Source organism: Schistocerca americana, chromosome X (assembly GCF_021461395.2).
Source record: "Schistocerca americana isolate TAMUIC-IGC-003095 chromosome X, iqSchAmer2.1, whole genome shotgun sequence".
In the NCBI taxonomy this organism is placed as follows: Eukaryota; Metazoa; Arthropoda; class Insecta; order Orthoptera; family Acrididae; genus Schistocerca; species Schistocerca americana.
The window spans coordinates 991,250,762-991,269,137 of NC_060130.1; the positions used below are offsets into that span (position 1 = coordinate 991,250,762).

The 18,376-nt window shown below is 42.2% G+C and overlaps 1 protein-coding gene across 2 annotated transcripts in view; it reads right to left on the minus strand.

Moving 5' to 3' along the window:
* The window catches only part of LOC124555219 (band 4.1-like protein 5), a 144,189-nt gene that overhangs the window by 54,344 nt on the left and 71,469 nt on the right, over positions 1-18,376 (minus strand). For both annotated transcript variants that reach the window (XM_047129073.1, XM_047129072.1), the window contains exon 12: positions 46-183. In XM_047129073.1, the coding sequence (XP_046985029.1) occupies positions 46-183 (138 nt within the window). The remainder of the gene's footprint in view (positions 1-45; positions 184-18,376) is intronic.

An 18,376-nucleotide genomic window follows, 5' to 3' on the forward strand; every position in this document is an offset into this window, starting at 1 on the left:
AGCAAGTATAGTTACTGTCAAAATGTATATCTACAAACTGCTCACCATCAATCTTGTTAGTTGTGTTCGACATTGATGCTGCATTATTTTTTGAATCCTCAGAATTAGCAACACCCATTGTCTCTTTTGCCAGAGTTTTGAGCAATGAGTCAAGTCTGTCTTCAGCTGTATTTAAAGCAGTACCTAAAACAAAAAAAAGAAAGAGAAAAACCCACATGTCAAATATGATGAGTAATACTAGGACCATTTTGTGTGAAATACATGGAAAACAAGAGTGAATGGTGCTCTCATAGCCAAGTGTATCAACTTCATTATCTTTCCCTCTCATCATGATAGGTGATTTTTGTTTGTGTGCGTGGGAGAGGGAGAGGGGGGAGGGGCAGAGCAGAGTGGGGGGGAGGGGCAGAGCGGGGGGGGAGGGGCAGAGCGGGGGGGGGGGAGGGGCAGAGCGGGGGGGGGGGCAGAGCGGGGGGGGAGGGGCAGAGCGGGGGGGGGGAGAGGGGGGGAGAGGGGGGGAGAGGGGGGGAGAGGGGGGGAGAGGGGGGGAGAGGGGGGGAGAGGGGGGGAGAGAAAGGGGGCAGTATAGAAGGTGTGGCTTAACCAGTACTGTTCAGAAAGTAAAAATAAACTGCAGAGCTACTACCTTACAACTACAGTTCTTCAATTCCACTTCGTTTGGCTCTAATGATCTCGTCACTGTAGGGATACTAAATAATGATTCCCATTTACCAATTTCATTTCCAGCACATTGTAACAAAAAGATAAAAGTCACAGGAAAGCCTCAATCATTTGTGTAGTGTGAAACTACCATTTAAGCACTGATAAGTTAATAAAACCATCTAAAAGTGAAAGTGAATGTGTGTGTGTGTGTGTGTGTGTGTGTGTAAAAATTTTATACTAACAAATAGGAGGCAACCCAGATTAGATGTACAGCATTGCTCATAAAACAAACATTTTGATACAAACTACATTTTTTTACACTTTGCAGAAAGGATGGACACAGTTACATACACTCAAAATAATTTGTAAGATTAAGGATCTGACAAGACAATATAGCATTGTGCAGGAAGGGGTGGAGCAATGCGGCAATGACTGACATAATGTCAAAGTCTGTTAGTAAGTTGGTCAACATATTGAAATGTCATGGACTGATGCCAGTCTTAGGTTTAAATCCTGTCTTCAACAGAAGTTTTGTGTAACTAGGTTATTTTACTTTTTCTCTAACATAAAAATAACTACCTGCTTGTGTAGTGCAACGTGCAGCACACTAGCTTGCAAGGTAGGAAGGTGGGTCAGACCTGGATCTAATCAGTGCAGTAGCGGTTTTTAGATAGTTTCCCACTTTCCTTTAGGAAAATGCTGGGCTGGTCCCATTTTCCACCTCAGTAAATATGGTACACAAACAATTAAAATACAATCACACACAGAATGAAATATACTCAATTCAAAGACAAGTGCCCTACACAACTTCCCTTCCTTATGTAAATTGATGACTGCAGCAACAGAAAAGGTATTCAGCCACAAAGTTAAATAATATAACACCTAATTTTGGATACAGAGAACACTGTCCTGGATGGTGTGAACGCTAATGAAAAGCAGAATAATTCTCTAACTTTGTCTGGCAATGTTGCTGTTCTTATCAACAAATTTTTAACCCTCAAAAGGGGACAGCACATCATTTCTTCACTGCTTACTACATCATAGAAAGGCCTCTAATGTCAATGACTACCTGAATGCTTCACATTAGGTAATCTGTGAGGTGGTCAATAATTAAATTATTTTCTACCATTTCTCAAATGACACACTGTTTACATTATAAATTTTCCTTCGGACTGGTTCCACAGTCATGTCAAATTTACAGAAGTACAAAACTGTTCTACTTGTTTATGTTTCTAGATGCTTGTAAGAATTCCACGGAATGTACCACACTTTTTTCTAACTCACCTAATGCCTTAGCTAGACTACCAAGGAATGTAAAGAAGGAATGTAAAGACCCAACAAACAAAGATGACTGAGGCACTCAAAACGAAAATGAAAGTAATAATAGTACTACTACTACTACTACTACTACTACTACTAGTAGTAGTAGTAGTAGTAGTAGTAGTGGTGGTGGTGGTGGTGGTGGTGGTAGTAATAATAATAATAATAATAATAATAGGTGGAGCACAAAGCTAACTAGTTGCCAGAATGGTCTTTTGCAGTAAAAAGAGAAGATGGCAATTTTGAATCTTCATTCTACATCCAGAAGGGGCTGAAACAAATTGGTGGTAATTTGAAGGAAGCCAGGTGATGAGGAGTGGTACCCTGTTTGTTAAAAAAATCATCATCTCAGTGGATCACATCTCCATCTCTGTACTGGCTACGTGCATGTAGTCGAGTCCAAGATGGGCTTGAAGCTTAATATCAGCACGTTAGTGTGACCAGTTGTGGCTGTCTGACACTGGGGCCCAGAAGCTAAAACTCCACTGCACATCACAGTTTACAGGGATTAACAAACACAGATGGACACTGTCACTGGAGATTGTTTACACGGGATGAAATAAACCTTCTGTCCACTCATGTTCATCTTTTGCTTGGCTACAATTCACAGAAGAGCTGTACCTGCAGCAAGACCTCATTGCTCCCAAACTTGGTCACAACGGTTTGAGGAATGCTCCACAGACCGACCTCAAAATCTCACTGAACTCATCTGGGACAATGTCAAGTGAGATATGTGCACCTTGGGCCCAGTTCCAATCAATTTTGATGAGTTGTTGGTACTGGTTTGAGCAGTCATAGATCAGAGTGGCACTCCAATGTTTTCACTGTCTAGTGGGGTTCATGGCGCAATGAAGCTGGGGAGAGGAAGTGCCACATGATTACAAGTAGATGTGTCTCATTCAGTTATTCATGACTGTAGGTTTTCTGAACATGATGCATAGCACATACTTCAGTACTGCTACAAGTTCGTCTAAACTCAACGTCTCCTGCCCACGCATTAATTTCTCAGTAGGAAGATGTCAGTAACTTACACTTCAGTGACCATTTCTTGACCTGGATTTATTCACTAGAAATAACAATACCCACAAGAAAGTTATCAATATGTGCACTTAGCAAGTCTAGCTGTACACTCTATAACCAACTTCCTGTGTTTATATAAATTACAGAGACAATCTGCAAGACCACTGAGATAACTATTGCACAGTGTGCAGCCCAACTACAAAAGACCTTCTGCCCTCTAGTGTAGCTCTGAAATAGGGGGCAGAAGGGTGGCTTTTTGCAAGTTCAAATGCCAACTGACTGTAGAGAAATTGTAATCTTTTGAGGAGGAGGGTGAAATGATGCACAATTGTTAAGGAGAAAAAGAGATATCATGGCATTAATTCCTGGACACAATAAACTATCTCATCAGGGTGCAGTTGAATGGGAGACTATTACAAAGAGTTCACGGAAATGTCAAGAGGTGGCAGTGGCATGGGTTAATTTGAAATAGCAATCTCCACACTGCCAAAATACTAGTCACTCAGACAACTGCGACACATTTTGCTAGAGTTCGTGGACAACTTTTTAAGTTTTAGTTCTTCTTTCAGCATAGCAACAACCACACAACAATTGCAAATGACAGCTGGGAGGCTGCAGAAGAGGCCTGAAAATACAGTTTTTCAAGTGAGAAATGTGTGTGTTCATTCCAAAAATTCACATTCAGTTTTTCATTTCCCTCAACTCTGCGTGAGAGTCAATGTTTTTTATGTAATTTTTGGCTAAAAGCTATCAAGGTTGCCACATCTGATCTGAGAAATCTGAAGGCAAGTTCTCTAAAAGGACTTGATATTTTAAATAAACATTAGACATATTGTTTGGAAAGCATACATAACTTGTCTAACTTAAAGTTTTATCAAGTCTTTGTAAGATTTTAGTTTCGCTATGGATATACGAAGCATTGCCAGACCCTAATATTTAAAGAGATTATGATACAGACCACTATGAGGGTGGCATTTAGGAGTAGCCCCCTCCCTACATGCTGTATTGAGCATTACTCTCATTCACATGCTGTGCCAAACAGACAAGAAGTTCTATGTATATACACATCTCTGTCATGCTGTGTTCTTGCATCTTAAGAACAATTATTTAACAACTGTCAGTGGCTAAGTAGATCTTTCATGATTCCTGCACATGGGCTTTCTTTTAGATATTTATGTGCAATATACTGATGTTCTACAAAGCAGCTAAAGTAAAGGTGCAACCTGTAGAATTATCTTCAGTGTATGTTCAGCATTTTAAATTTTTACATTTATGGGCCAAAATTTGATGACCACCACCCACTGTAAAACTGAATGCTACTTGATGGCATTGTGGGCATGTGACACAGTAAGGAAAGTTCATAAATGAAGCAGACAATTCTAATGGTGAGACAGATTGCAAATAGGGGAATCCACTGACATAAGGGACATTGACAAAGGGCAGACTGTTATGGCCCGACACATGGAAATAGCGATGTTGGTTGGGTGTTTGTGTCCCCATTGTTATCAATCTACATGGAAACTCTGCAAATCACATTTAAGTGCCTGGCAGAGTTGATGTTCATGGCCTAATGTCATGAGCTTCAGCAGAAAGTGGCTGAAGGACAGTGAAATCAAACCATAAGAAGGTGACAACATGTTGGATGTCCACACCTGATCACAGAATGTGGAGGTAGTCAGCTTGCCCATTCCGTAAAGAAAGATAGGAGGCTATCTGTGACAGATCTTATGATAGGGAACAATGCTGGCCTAGGCAAATGTACTTTGGAGCAAAACATTCAGTTCTCAATGCTGAAAATGGGACTCTACAGTAGACGACCACATGTGTTCCTATTTTGACCCAATGACACCATCAATTACAATTGCAGTGGGCACTAGATGACTGGAATGTGGATCAATGGAAACGTGTCGCCTGGTTAGATGAATCATGTTTCTTGTTAAACCGGCTTGATCGTTGTGTCTGGATATGCCATAATTCAGATGAATTGCTGCTCAAAACATGCACTGCACCACAAGTACTGGTCAGTGGAGGACGCTATTATGCTATGGGGACATTCACTTCAGCTTTCAGGGGACATGTGGTAATAATTGAAGGCTGTGGACTATGTGATCATGACTGCACTCTTATGAACCACCTACATCCGTTCATACTCAATGTTTTCTCCAATGGCGATGGCAGGTATCTTCTAACAGGGTAACTGTCCATATCACAAGGCCAGAATCTTGCTACAATGGTTTGAAGAGTATGACAGTGAACTCACATTGATGATTTGCCATCAAATACACTTGATCTGAATCCAATGAAAATATATCTGGAACGCTATTGGGCACCAGCTTTGCACTCACAAATCACCAGAATGTAATTTACAGGAAATGCGCAACCTGTGCAGTCACATCTGTTGCCACATGCCTCTTGAAACATACCACGGACTTAAAAAAATTCATGCTACACAAAACAGGTGTTGTATTGCATTCAAAAGCAGGAACAAAATGCTATTGCGCAGATGGCTATAACATTAAGACTCCTCAGCATGTGACACTATTTCATTATGTTTCAGATGAATACCATAATTTTATCGTAATCACAGTAATCTTCCTTGATCATGTACAAGTTTTTATCTTCTCACCAAATGTTTACTGTGTTTAGCGCTGACTTGTATGCAGTCCTGAGGGTGCTGTTGTAGAGGAAACGTAATCAAGGGAAGAAATCTCTCATCTGCTCAGATTCCCTCAGTGCCTTACAAGCACTATAACAAGATTATCAAGTAGAGAAAATGATATAAAAGACTACTTTCTCCTTTTCATCAAATGGAGTAAGAAGTATGTTTTTACTGCTACATCTTACAGATCATAGATACTTGGGGGAACTGGTAAACTGATAACAGAGCCAAAGAGACCTACAGGTAACACAATATGCCATTGCCCTGCAGGGAGTCATTCCACCACTGAATTAATGAACCATGCCACAATGGGGCTAGGAATAGCTGCTGGTGGTGAGTGCCTATAAGCTGTGGTCAGTGAAACGAACTGTACCTCAATAGCATAAATCACACAGGCCACTCAAATGGGGTGCAGCAGCCCTGATGCACCTCTGAATGGGCATAGCTTTGTATGCAAGTTGTGGCACATAAGACAATAACACTACACTTTAACAAAGTGGGAAGGCAGCCGTAAATGTAGGTATGGACTTGGCTCTAATGTAGACAACAAGAAGACAAGTGTGGTGAATATCACTTGAAACAAGCAAGTAGTTGTAACCTCTCACAATTTACTTTTATTTCCACTACACATTTCGCAGAGTTAAAGCTCCACTGTCACGTGAATTTATACCAGTTACTGAGGCATGTATATACACTCCTGGAAATTGAAATAAGAACACCGTGAATTCATTGTCCCAGGAAGGGGAAACTTTATTGACACATTCCTGGGGTCAGATACATCACATGATCACACTGACAGAACCACAGGCACATAGACACAGGCAACAGAGCATGCACAATGTCGGCACTAGTACAGTGTATATCCACCTTTCGCAGCAATGCAGGCTGCTATTCTCCCATGGAGACGATCGTAGAGATGCTGGATGTAGTCCTGTGGAACGGCTTGCCATGCCATTTCCACCTGGCGCCTCAGTTGGACCAGCGTTCGTGCTGGACGTGCAGACCGCGTGAGACGACGCTTCATCCAGTCCCAAACATGCTCAATGGGGGACAGATCCGGAGATCTTGCTGGCCAGGGTAGTTGACTTACACCTTCTAGAGCACGTTGGGTGGCACGGGATACATGCGGACGTGCATTGTCCTGTTGGAACAGCAAGTTCCCTTGCCGGTCTAGGAATGGTAGAACGATGGGTTCGATGACGGTTTGGATGTACCGTGCACTATTCAGTGTCCCTTCGACGATCACCAGTGGTGTACGGCCAGTGTAGGAGATCGCTCCCCACACCATGATGCCGGGTGTTGGCCCTGTGTGCCTCGGTCGTATGCAGTCCTGATTGTGGCGCTCACCTGCACGGCGCCAAACACGCATACGACCATCATTGGCACCAAGGCAGAAGCGACTCTCATCGCTGAAGACGACACGTCTTCATTCGTCCCTCCATTCACGTCTGTCGCGACACCACAGGAGGCGGGCTGCACGATGTTGGGGCGTGAGCGGAAGACGGCCTAACGGTGTGCGGGACCGTAGCCCAGCTTCATGGAGACGGTTGCGAATGGTCCTCGCCGATACCCCAGGAGCAACAGTGTCCCTAATTTGCTGGGAAGTGGCGGTGCGGTCCCCTACGGCACTGCGTAGGATCCTACGGTCTAGGCGTGCATCCGTGCGTCGCTGCGGTCCGGTCCCAGGTCGACGGGCACGTGCACCTTCCGCCGACTACTGGCGACAACATCGATGTACTGTGGAGACCTCACGCCCCACGTGTTGAGCAATTCGGCGGTACGTCCACCCGGCCTCCCGCATGCCCACTATACGCCCTCGCTCAAAGTCCGTCAACTGCACATACGGTTCACGTCCACACTGTCGCGGCATGCTACCAGTGTTAAAGACTGCGATGGAGCTCCGTATGCCACGGCAAACTGGCTGACACTGACGGCGGCGGTGCACAAATGCTGCGCAGCTAGCGCCATTCGACGGCCAACACCGCGGTTCCTAGTGTGTCCGCTGTGCCGTGCGTGTGATCATTGCTTGTACAGCCCTCTCGCAGTGTCCGGAGCAAGTATGGTGGGTCTGACACACCGGTGTTAATGTGTTCTTTTTCCATTTCCAGGAGTGTATATTGTACATATGACTTTTGACTAATTTGTGGCATTGTCTGCTAGCAGAAGACAGAAAACAACGTAATATTTCAGTACTAGGCTCAAAGTTATGTGGAGGGTTTTGATTGCATATGTGAACAGTGATATAAATGAGATAAAAATAGTGTATAGGATTCACAAACCTAGCAATGATTAAACCCTTAAAAAGTATTTCAAAAATTGTCAATGAACTTCATGCAGCCAAACAACTAGAGGCAAAAACTTACACAAGTAGTTCTGACAATAAAGGCAGGGCTTGTCGGTCTACCGTGAATGCAAATTGTACACCATCTGTTACACAGAAACATAGCAAAACAGTTTATGATCAGCAAAAGACTATAACAGAACAGAGTAACACAATAAATCTCTTCAATGATCATTTTGCCATAGCAGGCTACAAAATAAGAGAAAAAAAAAAACCAAATTCTAGATACAATCTTCTTCTTCTCCTTCTTCCTATTTCTCCTTGCCTTTTCGCATTTCTCTATGGAGTTAACATTCTTGTATGGATTTTGGCAATCTTAGTGATAGTTGTTGGCCAGATGTCCTATCTGACGTCATGAGTCCCTAAGAGATGGAATTCGTGACCCCATCTGTTTGAGTCTAGAGGAAATCTAATGTTCAACTATGAGAACATTTTTTACATGTTTCTAGATAAAATAATATATGGAAATCATTTATTAATCCCCATAAAAAATCTATGACACTGTTTACAGTGGCAGAAGAAGAAACACCACAGATAATAATAAAAACTTAAAACATACAAAACCATGTGGAACTGATGGAATATCATCTATAAAAGAAGCAGGAGCTCAAAAAACGTCTTACACAACAAATCAACCCATAATCCACGGAAGGAATGTTTCTAGATTGCTTGAAGACATCACTGATTAAACTAATGCATGGAAACAAATACAATGCAGAATAATGTAAACACACAGTTCTTCTACCAGTCATATCAAAAATATTTGAATGAGCTTACATACAGAAACTGTTGCACTTCTGACAAAATATGGGGTAATCAATAAAAGCCAATCTGACTTCCAGAAAGCTATCATATATACAATCATAGACCTCATTGAGATAGACTAAAAATAAATGTGTAGGAGTACTTATGGATCTAAAAAAAGACTTCTGATTGTGTAGACCATAAAACATTAGAAATGTCTGGCGTATATGGTGTAAGAGGGAAGACAGGGGATTGGATTCCATTACAGAAGCCAATATACAGAAGTAACAAAAATGTCAAGTGAGAGAATAACAGCTGAAGTGAGAATTCTACACTCGTCTGTCCCATTGGGATCCATAATTTGTCCACTGCTCTTCATTTTATACACAAATCACATCTTAAATGCTATAAATTAAAGAAATATAGTTACTTCCACAGATGATAGAACTCTGCTATTCAATGGTAATAATACAGAAAATCTGGAAGAGGTAACTTGGAAGGAAATAGCTCTATCCAAAGATTTGCTGAAATAAATTTTGGATAAAAACACTGCTAAAACATTATGTTTAAATTTCAGACCAAAAAAAACCAACATAACGAAGATATCAAAATTTCACTGATGTGTGAATAGCAAAAAATGCCATACATACAAAATTTCTTTGGATAATGATCAATGAAAATGAAAATTGGGATAAGCACATAGAATATGTAAGTGGAAAACTCAGCTGAAACCTACATTCGTGCACAAATTCAGCAACCAAATAGACACAAATCTAATGAAAATATAATATTATGCACTAATTAAGTCTAGATTACATTACGACACAACTTGTGGGGACAGTATCCCCAAAACAAAATATTAAGAGAGTACTCAAAACATAGAAAAGAGTAATAATAATGTTAGCAAGGCTTAAATGGAGAAAATCTTATAGGTCAGCATTTACTTAAGATGATAATACTACCAAGTATATGCCTATATCAACTCGTACTGAACAAATTGAAGTACACTCTACAACAAAAGAATGATGCACAATGAAGGAATAACCAGAATGGGCTGGAAATTGGTATATGTGACATACATGTGCAGACAAACAAATGATCACAACTTCAGAAAAAAAAAATTAGACGATTTATTTAAGAGAAAGAGCTTTACAAATTGATCAAGTCAATAATGTGTTGGTCCACGTCTGGCTATTATGCAAGCAGTTATTCAGCTTGGCAGTGACGTACTGAGTTGTTGTATGTCCTCTTGATGGATATCATGCCAAATTCTGTCCAATTGGTGTGTTAGATTGTCCAAATCCTGAGTTGGCTGGAGGGCCTTACCCATAATGCTTCAAATCTTCTGAACAGGAGAGAGATCTAGTGACCTTGCTGGCCATTGTAGGGTATGGCAAGCATGAAGATAAGCAGTAGAAACTCTCACCTTGTGTAGGCAGGCATTATCTTGCTGAAATGTAAGCCCAGGAGGGCTTGCCATTAAGGACAACAAAATGAGACTTACAATATTGTCAACATACTGCTATGCTACTAAGGAAACCACAGATTACCACCAAAAGAGACCTACCATAAAAAGAAATGGCACCCCAGACTACCACTCCTGGTTGTCAGGCTGTACAGTAGGTGACAGTCAGATTGGTATCCAATCACTGTCCAAGGTGTCTCCAGACACGTCTTTGCTGGTCATCGGGGCTCAATTCAAAGTGGGGCTCACCACTGAAAACAGTTATACTCAGTCAATGAGATCCCAGGCCAATGACGTGTCTGAAGATGCACTGGACAGCAGTACACTACCAACCTATTGCCTGCCATATGGCCCGACAACCACGAGTGATGGTCTGGGGTTCTATTTGTTTCCATAGCAGGACCCCTTTGGTTGTAAGCTATGACCCTTCATGACAAGCCTGGGCTTATATTTCAGCAAGATATGACTGCCTGCACACAGCGAGAGTTTCTAAGTTTGACTTCGTGTTTGCAAAACCCACCTTGGCCAGCATGGTAACTGGATCTCTCCCCAACTGAAAACGTTTGGAGCACTATGGGCAGAGCTCTCCAACCAGCTCATGATTTTGATGAACTAATGCACCAATTAGACAGAATTTAGTAAAGTATCCCTCAGGGGGGCATCCAACAATCAATCAACGCCTAGGTGAGTAACTGCTTGCATAAGGGGCAGAGGTGGACCAACCTGTTCCTGACATGCTCAATTTGTGAAGCTCTTTCTCTTGAATAAATCATGCATTTTTTCCTGAAATTGTAATCACTTGTATGTCTGCATGTGTACATCACATCTACCAATTTCCGTCCTATTTGGAAAATTCCTTCACGCTGAGCCTTTTTTTTTGCCTTAGAGTGTATGTTCCTGCTATGTGAGCTATCAAAACATGACATAAGGAAACAGAGCTTCTTTCATGAGGCCAGACAACACTATGAAATTCAAATTAAGGCCATCCTATACAAGTGATTTTATCTGTACTGCAATGTAAGACAAACTGCAATGTAACACACACACACACACACACACTCAAATTACTGTGACCACTGCCTATGTTAGACAATGTACAATAACCACTCACAGATGGCAAGGGGCAAAACTAGCAGTGGAGGGCATACAATGGCATGCAAAATGAAAGTAACAAACCACCATTTCCCTATCCTGTGTTAATTCACGATATAATCACACAAACTGTCAACAGATGTCAGTATTATCGTGTGCTGCACGGAAAATGGCATTCCAATCAAAGGACAACCATGCCAATGATGTCGTCAGGGCACCTATCAAATAGACAGTGTTTGCTGGGTAGTCCCATATCCACAGTCACTGTGTACACAGTCACTGACAATGCAGTATGATACAGAGAAAACGCCTACCGAGCTCTCTGCAGTTGAGAGCTGTGGGAAGAATGGAAGTAGGACAGTCGCAAACTGATGTGGGCCAATAGCTTAGTGTGAATCGTTCCGTTGTTTCTCGGATATGGTGACAGTTTATTGAGATCGTAACTGTATCCCGAAGACCCGGGGTCAACTGTGTGTAGAGGACCGTTATTTGGCTTTAAGGGCATGATGGTACTGACTCTACTACACGGCAACTGGCATCTGGCCCGCAACATCCACTGGACATGTTGTATAGAGGCAAACAGTGTATAGATGGCATCGGCAGAGTGGCCTTTATTGTCGGAGACCAGCTGTATGTGTACCTCTGATGCATCTTCACAGAAAGGAACGTCTAGAGTGGAGCTGTCGACATGCCACCTGCACAGTCGAACAGTGGGCCAATTTTCTTTTCACAGATGAGTCCAGATTTGGTCTGGACAGTGATTCTCAATGTATACGCATCTGGAGGGATGTGAAACACTATTTTGGACCCAAACACTGTGGAAAGAGACTGATATCAAGGAGGATTCCTAACAGTGTGGGCAGGGATTTTGTTGACCACTTGAACACCTCTTCATGAAATTGTACGGTTAAATTGGTAAGGTTTAATTGCTGTCAGGTATTGTGGCAAGATCTTGGAACCTCCTGTGTGGTTGTTGCAAGGTGCTGTGGGCCCAGACTTCGTATTGCTGAATGATAATGCTCGACCTCATAGAGCATGGGTGGTTGATGTTTTCCTGGAAACAGAAGATATTGCACCCATAGCGTGGCCTGCTCACTCTCTCAATTTGAATCCCATTGAGCATGTCTGGGATGCACTAGGGACATGGGTTGCATCACATCAGCATCCACTCAGACTTGCGAGCAGCGCTGCATGAAGAATGGGCATTATTGTCTCAACATGAGATTGTTGACATCACTCAAAGCATGCCCTGTCATTTGTCAGGCCTATACTGCTGCCAGAAGCGGTCACACCAAATAACCAGTTGTTGGAATGTGTGTGTAAATCCGTTAAGTTGGGAAAAACAGAGAACATTTTTGTCTACAGGATGTCAAACTAAACACCTTTCAGCTGACCAGTTTCCAAACTTATTTTATTTGGCTACCAGTTTCGGTGATTTACTACATCATATTGAGACCCCTGACCGACATGTAGGAAGATTCCACCTCGGTTATGATCAAAAAAGGGGCCAACAATACTGGTATTAGTAGATTTCTGCTTGCTATAGCGATACCTTCAACCATCATCTGCCGACAGATCAGCCTGGTTTCCCTCTCGTAAATCATCCTCCATAAAATTGTGACTTGGCCCCATGCGATTTTCGCCTCTTTCCAAAATTTAAACAACACCTTCAATGACTTCACTTTGACAGTGATGAAGTGGTGAGGAAGTTGTGGCTCCAACAGCAAAGTCAAACATTATACAGTGACTGTATCAACAAATTGGTCTCTCATTTGGACAAATGTGTCAGTCACCAGAGCGACTGTTGAGAAATAAATATGAGTACATGACGAATAGAGACGTAGAATGTTAATAACATTTATTTTATTTAAAAATCTCTAACCTTTTTGATGTAAAAAGTTTGAAGGCATCCCTTTTAAGCACACACTCATATATGATGTAACAAAAACCGTAATTTACTATGGTGCAGGCCTAGAATATTGACATACATAACTTGCTAAATGCTAGTTACTGGACACATGCATTCTTTTTCTATGCTTGTGATACAAATTTGAGTTGATCCATACAATGCATCGCATGGTTATTATGAAAGTGCAACTACTCACGGTTGTCCAGTGTGGGCTGTAATTATCAAATGGCGGCAAAACTTGGTAGATACGTTAATCCAGAATGGATTTATGCTTGAAAGCAAATTATTTCCAACTGTGGGCACCACGTGAAAATTTGGCAGTGTACACTGTTTGAATGACAGTATGACATCCACGCTGTTATTTGAGACAAGCGTTACTGTGAGTGAATAATATGGCTATTGAGAAGAGAGACCATGCGCTCTTAATGCAGTCGTTTTATGGGAACAGCAGCAATTACAGTGCTGCATTGAGAGAGTGTCACAAACTGAAAGGTCTGAGGAGAGGGATGATGTCATTAAATGGTTTATAGATGATGATAATGAAATTTGAAAACACGAGTGAACTTGATGTAGCATCTGGAAGAAGGTGTCCTATCCTGGTGCAAGTTACTGATGAGGATGCTGCTGCTATAACTGGCCATGCAGTGCCCCACATGTAGTCTTAGTGCTCGTGAAATGTCATGAAAATTGTCCTTTCCATAGTCAACAGTTCAGAAAGTTTTTCAGTCTATTTTACGCTGGTATCTGCATTAGATCCAGATGGTGCAACAACTGAAACCTCATGACCCACAGCAACATCCTGCATTTGCAATTTGGCTTATGGCACGGATCAGAATTTATGGCATGTGCCAAGTGATATTCTATGGAGTGACGAGGCGTATTTTACACTATAAGGTGCAGTGAATAGACAGAACTGCCGAATTTGGGGTATTGTTAAACTGTGCATTGTGCACAAAAAGCCACTACACTTGCCGCAAGTGATCATGCTGTGTGGATTCACAAGCATATTTACTTTCTTCTTCAAAGAGAATACATCCAGAGGGCCTCTCAGGTGTGTCGCGACGTCAGCATGTTACCGAGACTTCCTTGTAGAGCATGCAAATCCTGCTTTGGAAGAGTGCAACTGTGTGGACAGCATAGTTTTCGTGCAAGATGAGGTAGCACCTCACGTCACTCACCCAGTGAAAGATCTGCTTGTGTGCATTTGAGGCTTACAGGTGCTCAACCGCGAGGTTATCAGCGCCCTTACAGACGTTAAAAAAAAACGAATATGAATAAAATGGCATAAATGTTAACATATGCGCTAAGACAACAAAGAAATACTAAAATGCGCTATAAAAGAGATTAAAACACAAGTAAAATGGCAGAGGCGCTAAAAAAAAGGCACAGGAAAATGTGACTTGCTGACCACCTACAAAAAGCATGGGCGAGCCAGTCAGCCCGTTAATACATTAAAATCATTTCCCTGAAATCTTGTGGAAAAATGTTGGACAATTCACAAAACTTTAAAACTCTAAGTTTGTTTGAACATTGCCTAAAATAGAGGACACATTGGTCGGCAAATCCATTGTGCCCCCTGGTAAGAGGGAAGGGGGGGGGGGGGCAATGAAAAAAAAACCAGTCCAATAAAATATGGCACACAGTGATCTGGATGCCACAATCACCACACACTGGAGGATCCTCTTGCAAGTGCAAGAGGCCATGCGTCACATGGCTGTGGTTTATGCAAAGATGGGTAAGGAGGACCTCGTTCTGTCGATTTGGTGGATGGAGGTATGCCACGGCCGTATTGTGGGCTTTACTAGATGGAGCTTATTGTCCATCACTTCCAGCCACTCATCCTCCCACTGACAAAAGACTCTGCAGCTCAACAGCAAGGCTATAGCATGAGGGATGAAGGTGTATGGCACATTGAAATAGCTGTGGATCATGACACTCCTCCTTGGCTGCTATATCCGCCCTTTTATTCCCTGCAACACCTGTGTGCTCTGGTGGTAGCACACGTATTAGTGCTGACACCAGCAACCCGTTTGGGTAGCACCGTAAGTCATCTGAAACAGCTGTTTAAAAACAGACACAAAGGAGTTAGTAAACTTCGGTAGCTGCATGGCCTTATAGATCTTGATGGCCTCACCATACAAGAGAGGCTTAGTTGTTCTGATCTCTTGTATCTTCTTTTCTTTAAGGGAGATGCTGCAGTCCCTACTCCATACAGGGTGATCCCTGGAACATTTAAACACTTTGGAGGAGATGGACAATGAACACTTTCATGAGAAGGCTTACTACATTTGCCACAAGTGGCTGCTCCCTTACAACCTAAGGTGGTGTACCCAAAGCACTGGCATATAAAAAAGTGCATTGGGTTAGGAAGATAAGGCCACACATTGAGGTGGAGAAAACCAGCCTTAACGTGCTCTGAAAGCTTCATGCTGCTGAAAGTTAGTACAGAAGAGCCAGATTTCAAGAGATCGCCATCCACCCGTTTCATTATGTTCTACACCTCAATGATGCCTTACTGGAACCACTCACTTTCAGTTCTTTTTGTGGAATGTCAACCAGATACCTGCAAGTAAGAACACCTTTGCTACAATTGAAGGTGTACCCACTTAGTCCCATTGACCATCCATTTTAGTGGCTTCTCTTCAAGTAGTGCTCACTCCAGTAGGTGAATGCGAAGTGTGAACTGGTTGCTGGAATGAAGGTCATCAATGATCTCCCACTAAACAGAGTCTGCAAGGGCTGGAGAGCAGAAAGATGGTATGCAGTTCACTTTCTATTGTATACTCCTCGAGACACTGGGCTTTCTGGAAGTTCTTCACTTGTTGGGAACTGGATGTTTCTTTTACCAGGGTCCCGTTTCGCAAGCACTTGACAAATTTTAAACTTCCAGCAATTCCCTCTCAACTTTTTTTGTATGTAAAAAGGCAAAACTTTCTTGAAGCTCCCCTCTTTCCATTTAACTACAAGAAACACATTCTGGGCACCAGCATTTATTCTGTTACCTGATACTGAAAGATTCTGTGTAATCCCCAAGTCCGAAGGACTGGCTATATGAGCCCTCTCGTATGAGTGGGTGTTGGTACCCACCAGTCACCCACCTTTTCGCTGGTGGGAGGAAGAGAAGATTTCGAAGGATCCATGCAGGTCCCACAAGCAGCTAGGGAAATACAAGTCCACCTAGGCAGACACCTGTGCCTAGGTAAGCCTTACACAACTGAGGTGCAGTACGTTCCTCAGAAGATGCCCACTAATGACTGTTCCTCCTCAATATCCATGCATCTCATCAGCGCACAGCACACCTTGAGATTGAGGGTTTTTGTTGTAGAAGTTTCTACCATCCTTGTGATTCGGGTGATCAAGCCAAGATCCCCGTTCCCTGTGGCATACAATGTTCCACCGCCGTGCAACACTGTGGTCACTGAAGCATGGCCAGAGCTTACAGTGACATAGTACTGGCAGCACTTACCATTCCCCAGCTTAGAAACATTGTGGTCATTGAGCCTGTACTCAGCAAATGAATGCTGAACCCTCAAGGGAAAAGATCTACTTAATGGAACCTTCCATGAACTTATTACCTCTACAGGTTTTCCGGATGCATGGCCTGCAAGATCACCTGGTCTGAACCATGTGACTTTTTGCTCTGGAGATATCCTAAAGAATGCATTTTCCAGGGACACGTTCGGTCTCAACCTGATGATCTGAAGGCCAACATACAGGAACAAATTGCTGAGATTCCACTGGAACTGCTGCGAGCAATTGGTGGTAAAGTCATTTTATGGATGCATCATCTTGTCAATGTCTCTGGTGCTCATACTGACCAAACTGTGTAAGTGGCACTTAATAATAAAACCAACATTAATGCTTTCTCACTTGTTTGAACTTTCCTGCCCATGTTCCATTCCTAATCCATTACACATGGAAAAATTTCTATATTTCTTTCTTGCATTCACATTGCCAGATTTGCACTTGTTAGCCAAACTGGAACTAGTATTTTGTCCAGTGTAAACTGGTTCTGCAATAACAAATCAGAGATAAGGATATTCTCAGGATTGCTCCAGGGATGTGTGATAATACCACTATTATTTTCTATACACATTAATGATCTGGTGGGCAGGGTGGGCAGTAATCTACAGTTGTTTGTTGTTGATGTTGTACATGGGAAGGTGTCTAAGATGAGTGACTGTGGGATGAGACAAGATGACACAGACAAAATTTATAATTGATGTAATGAATGACATCTAGCTCTAAATGGAGAAAAATGTGAATTAATGTGGATGGGTAGGAAAAACAAACCCGCATTGTTCGGATACACCATTACTAGTGTCCTGCTTGACACAGTCACTTTGTTTAAATATCTGGACATAATGTTGCAAAGCGATATGAAATGGAATGAGCATGTGAGGATTGTGGTAAGAAAGGTGAATGATCGACTTTAATTTATTGGGAGAATTTTAGGAAAATCAAGTTCATCTGTAAAGCAGACCCCATACCTGGCACTAGTGCAACTTATTCTTGAGTACTGCTCAAGTGTTTGGGATCTGTACCAGGTCAGATTATAGGAAGACATACAGCAATTCAGAGGCGGCTGCTAGATTTGTGACCAGTGGGTTGAACAACATGCAAGTTTTATGGATATGCTTCCCTTGGAGGGAAGGTGATGTTCTTTTTGAGGAACACTACCGAGGAAATTTACAGAACCGCCACTTGAAGCTGACTGCAGAACAATCCTCCTGCCATCAACATACCTTTCGCATAAAGACCACAAAGATAAGGTATGCAAAATTAGGACTCATAGAGAGGCATACAGACAAGTCATTTTTCCCTGGCTCTATCTGCAAGTGGAACAGGGAAAGGAATGACTAGTAGTGGTACAGGGTACACTCTGCCACTTACCATACAGCAGCTCCTGAAGTATGTATGCATATGTAGATGTAGAATGCATTAGAATATCTACCCAGTTTCACTGTCATACGATAATTACAGCCTACACTGGACATCTGTGAGTAGATGTACTTTAATTATAACCACCGGTATATCGTCTATGGAACCAATAAACATAACATTACATTATAAATGCCTTTCAGTGGCTGCAGGATTCTTTTCCTTTTTCCTGTTTATTTACATCATATACACTGAACTAAGCAAACATCGACTATTAGGAGCTCA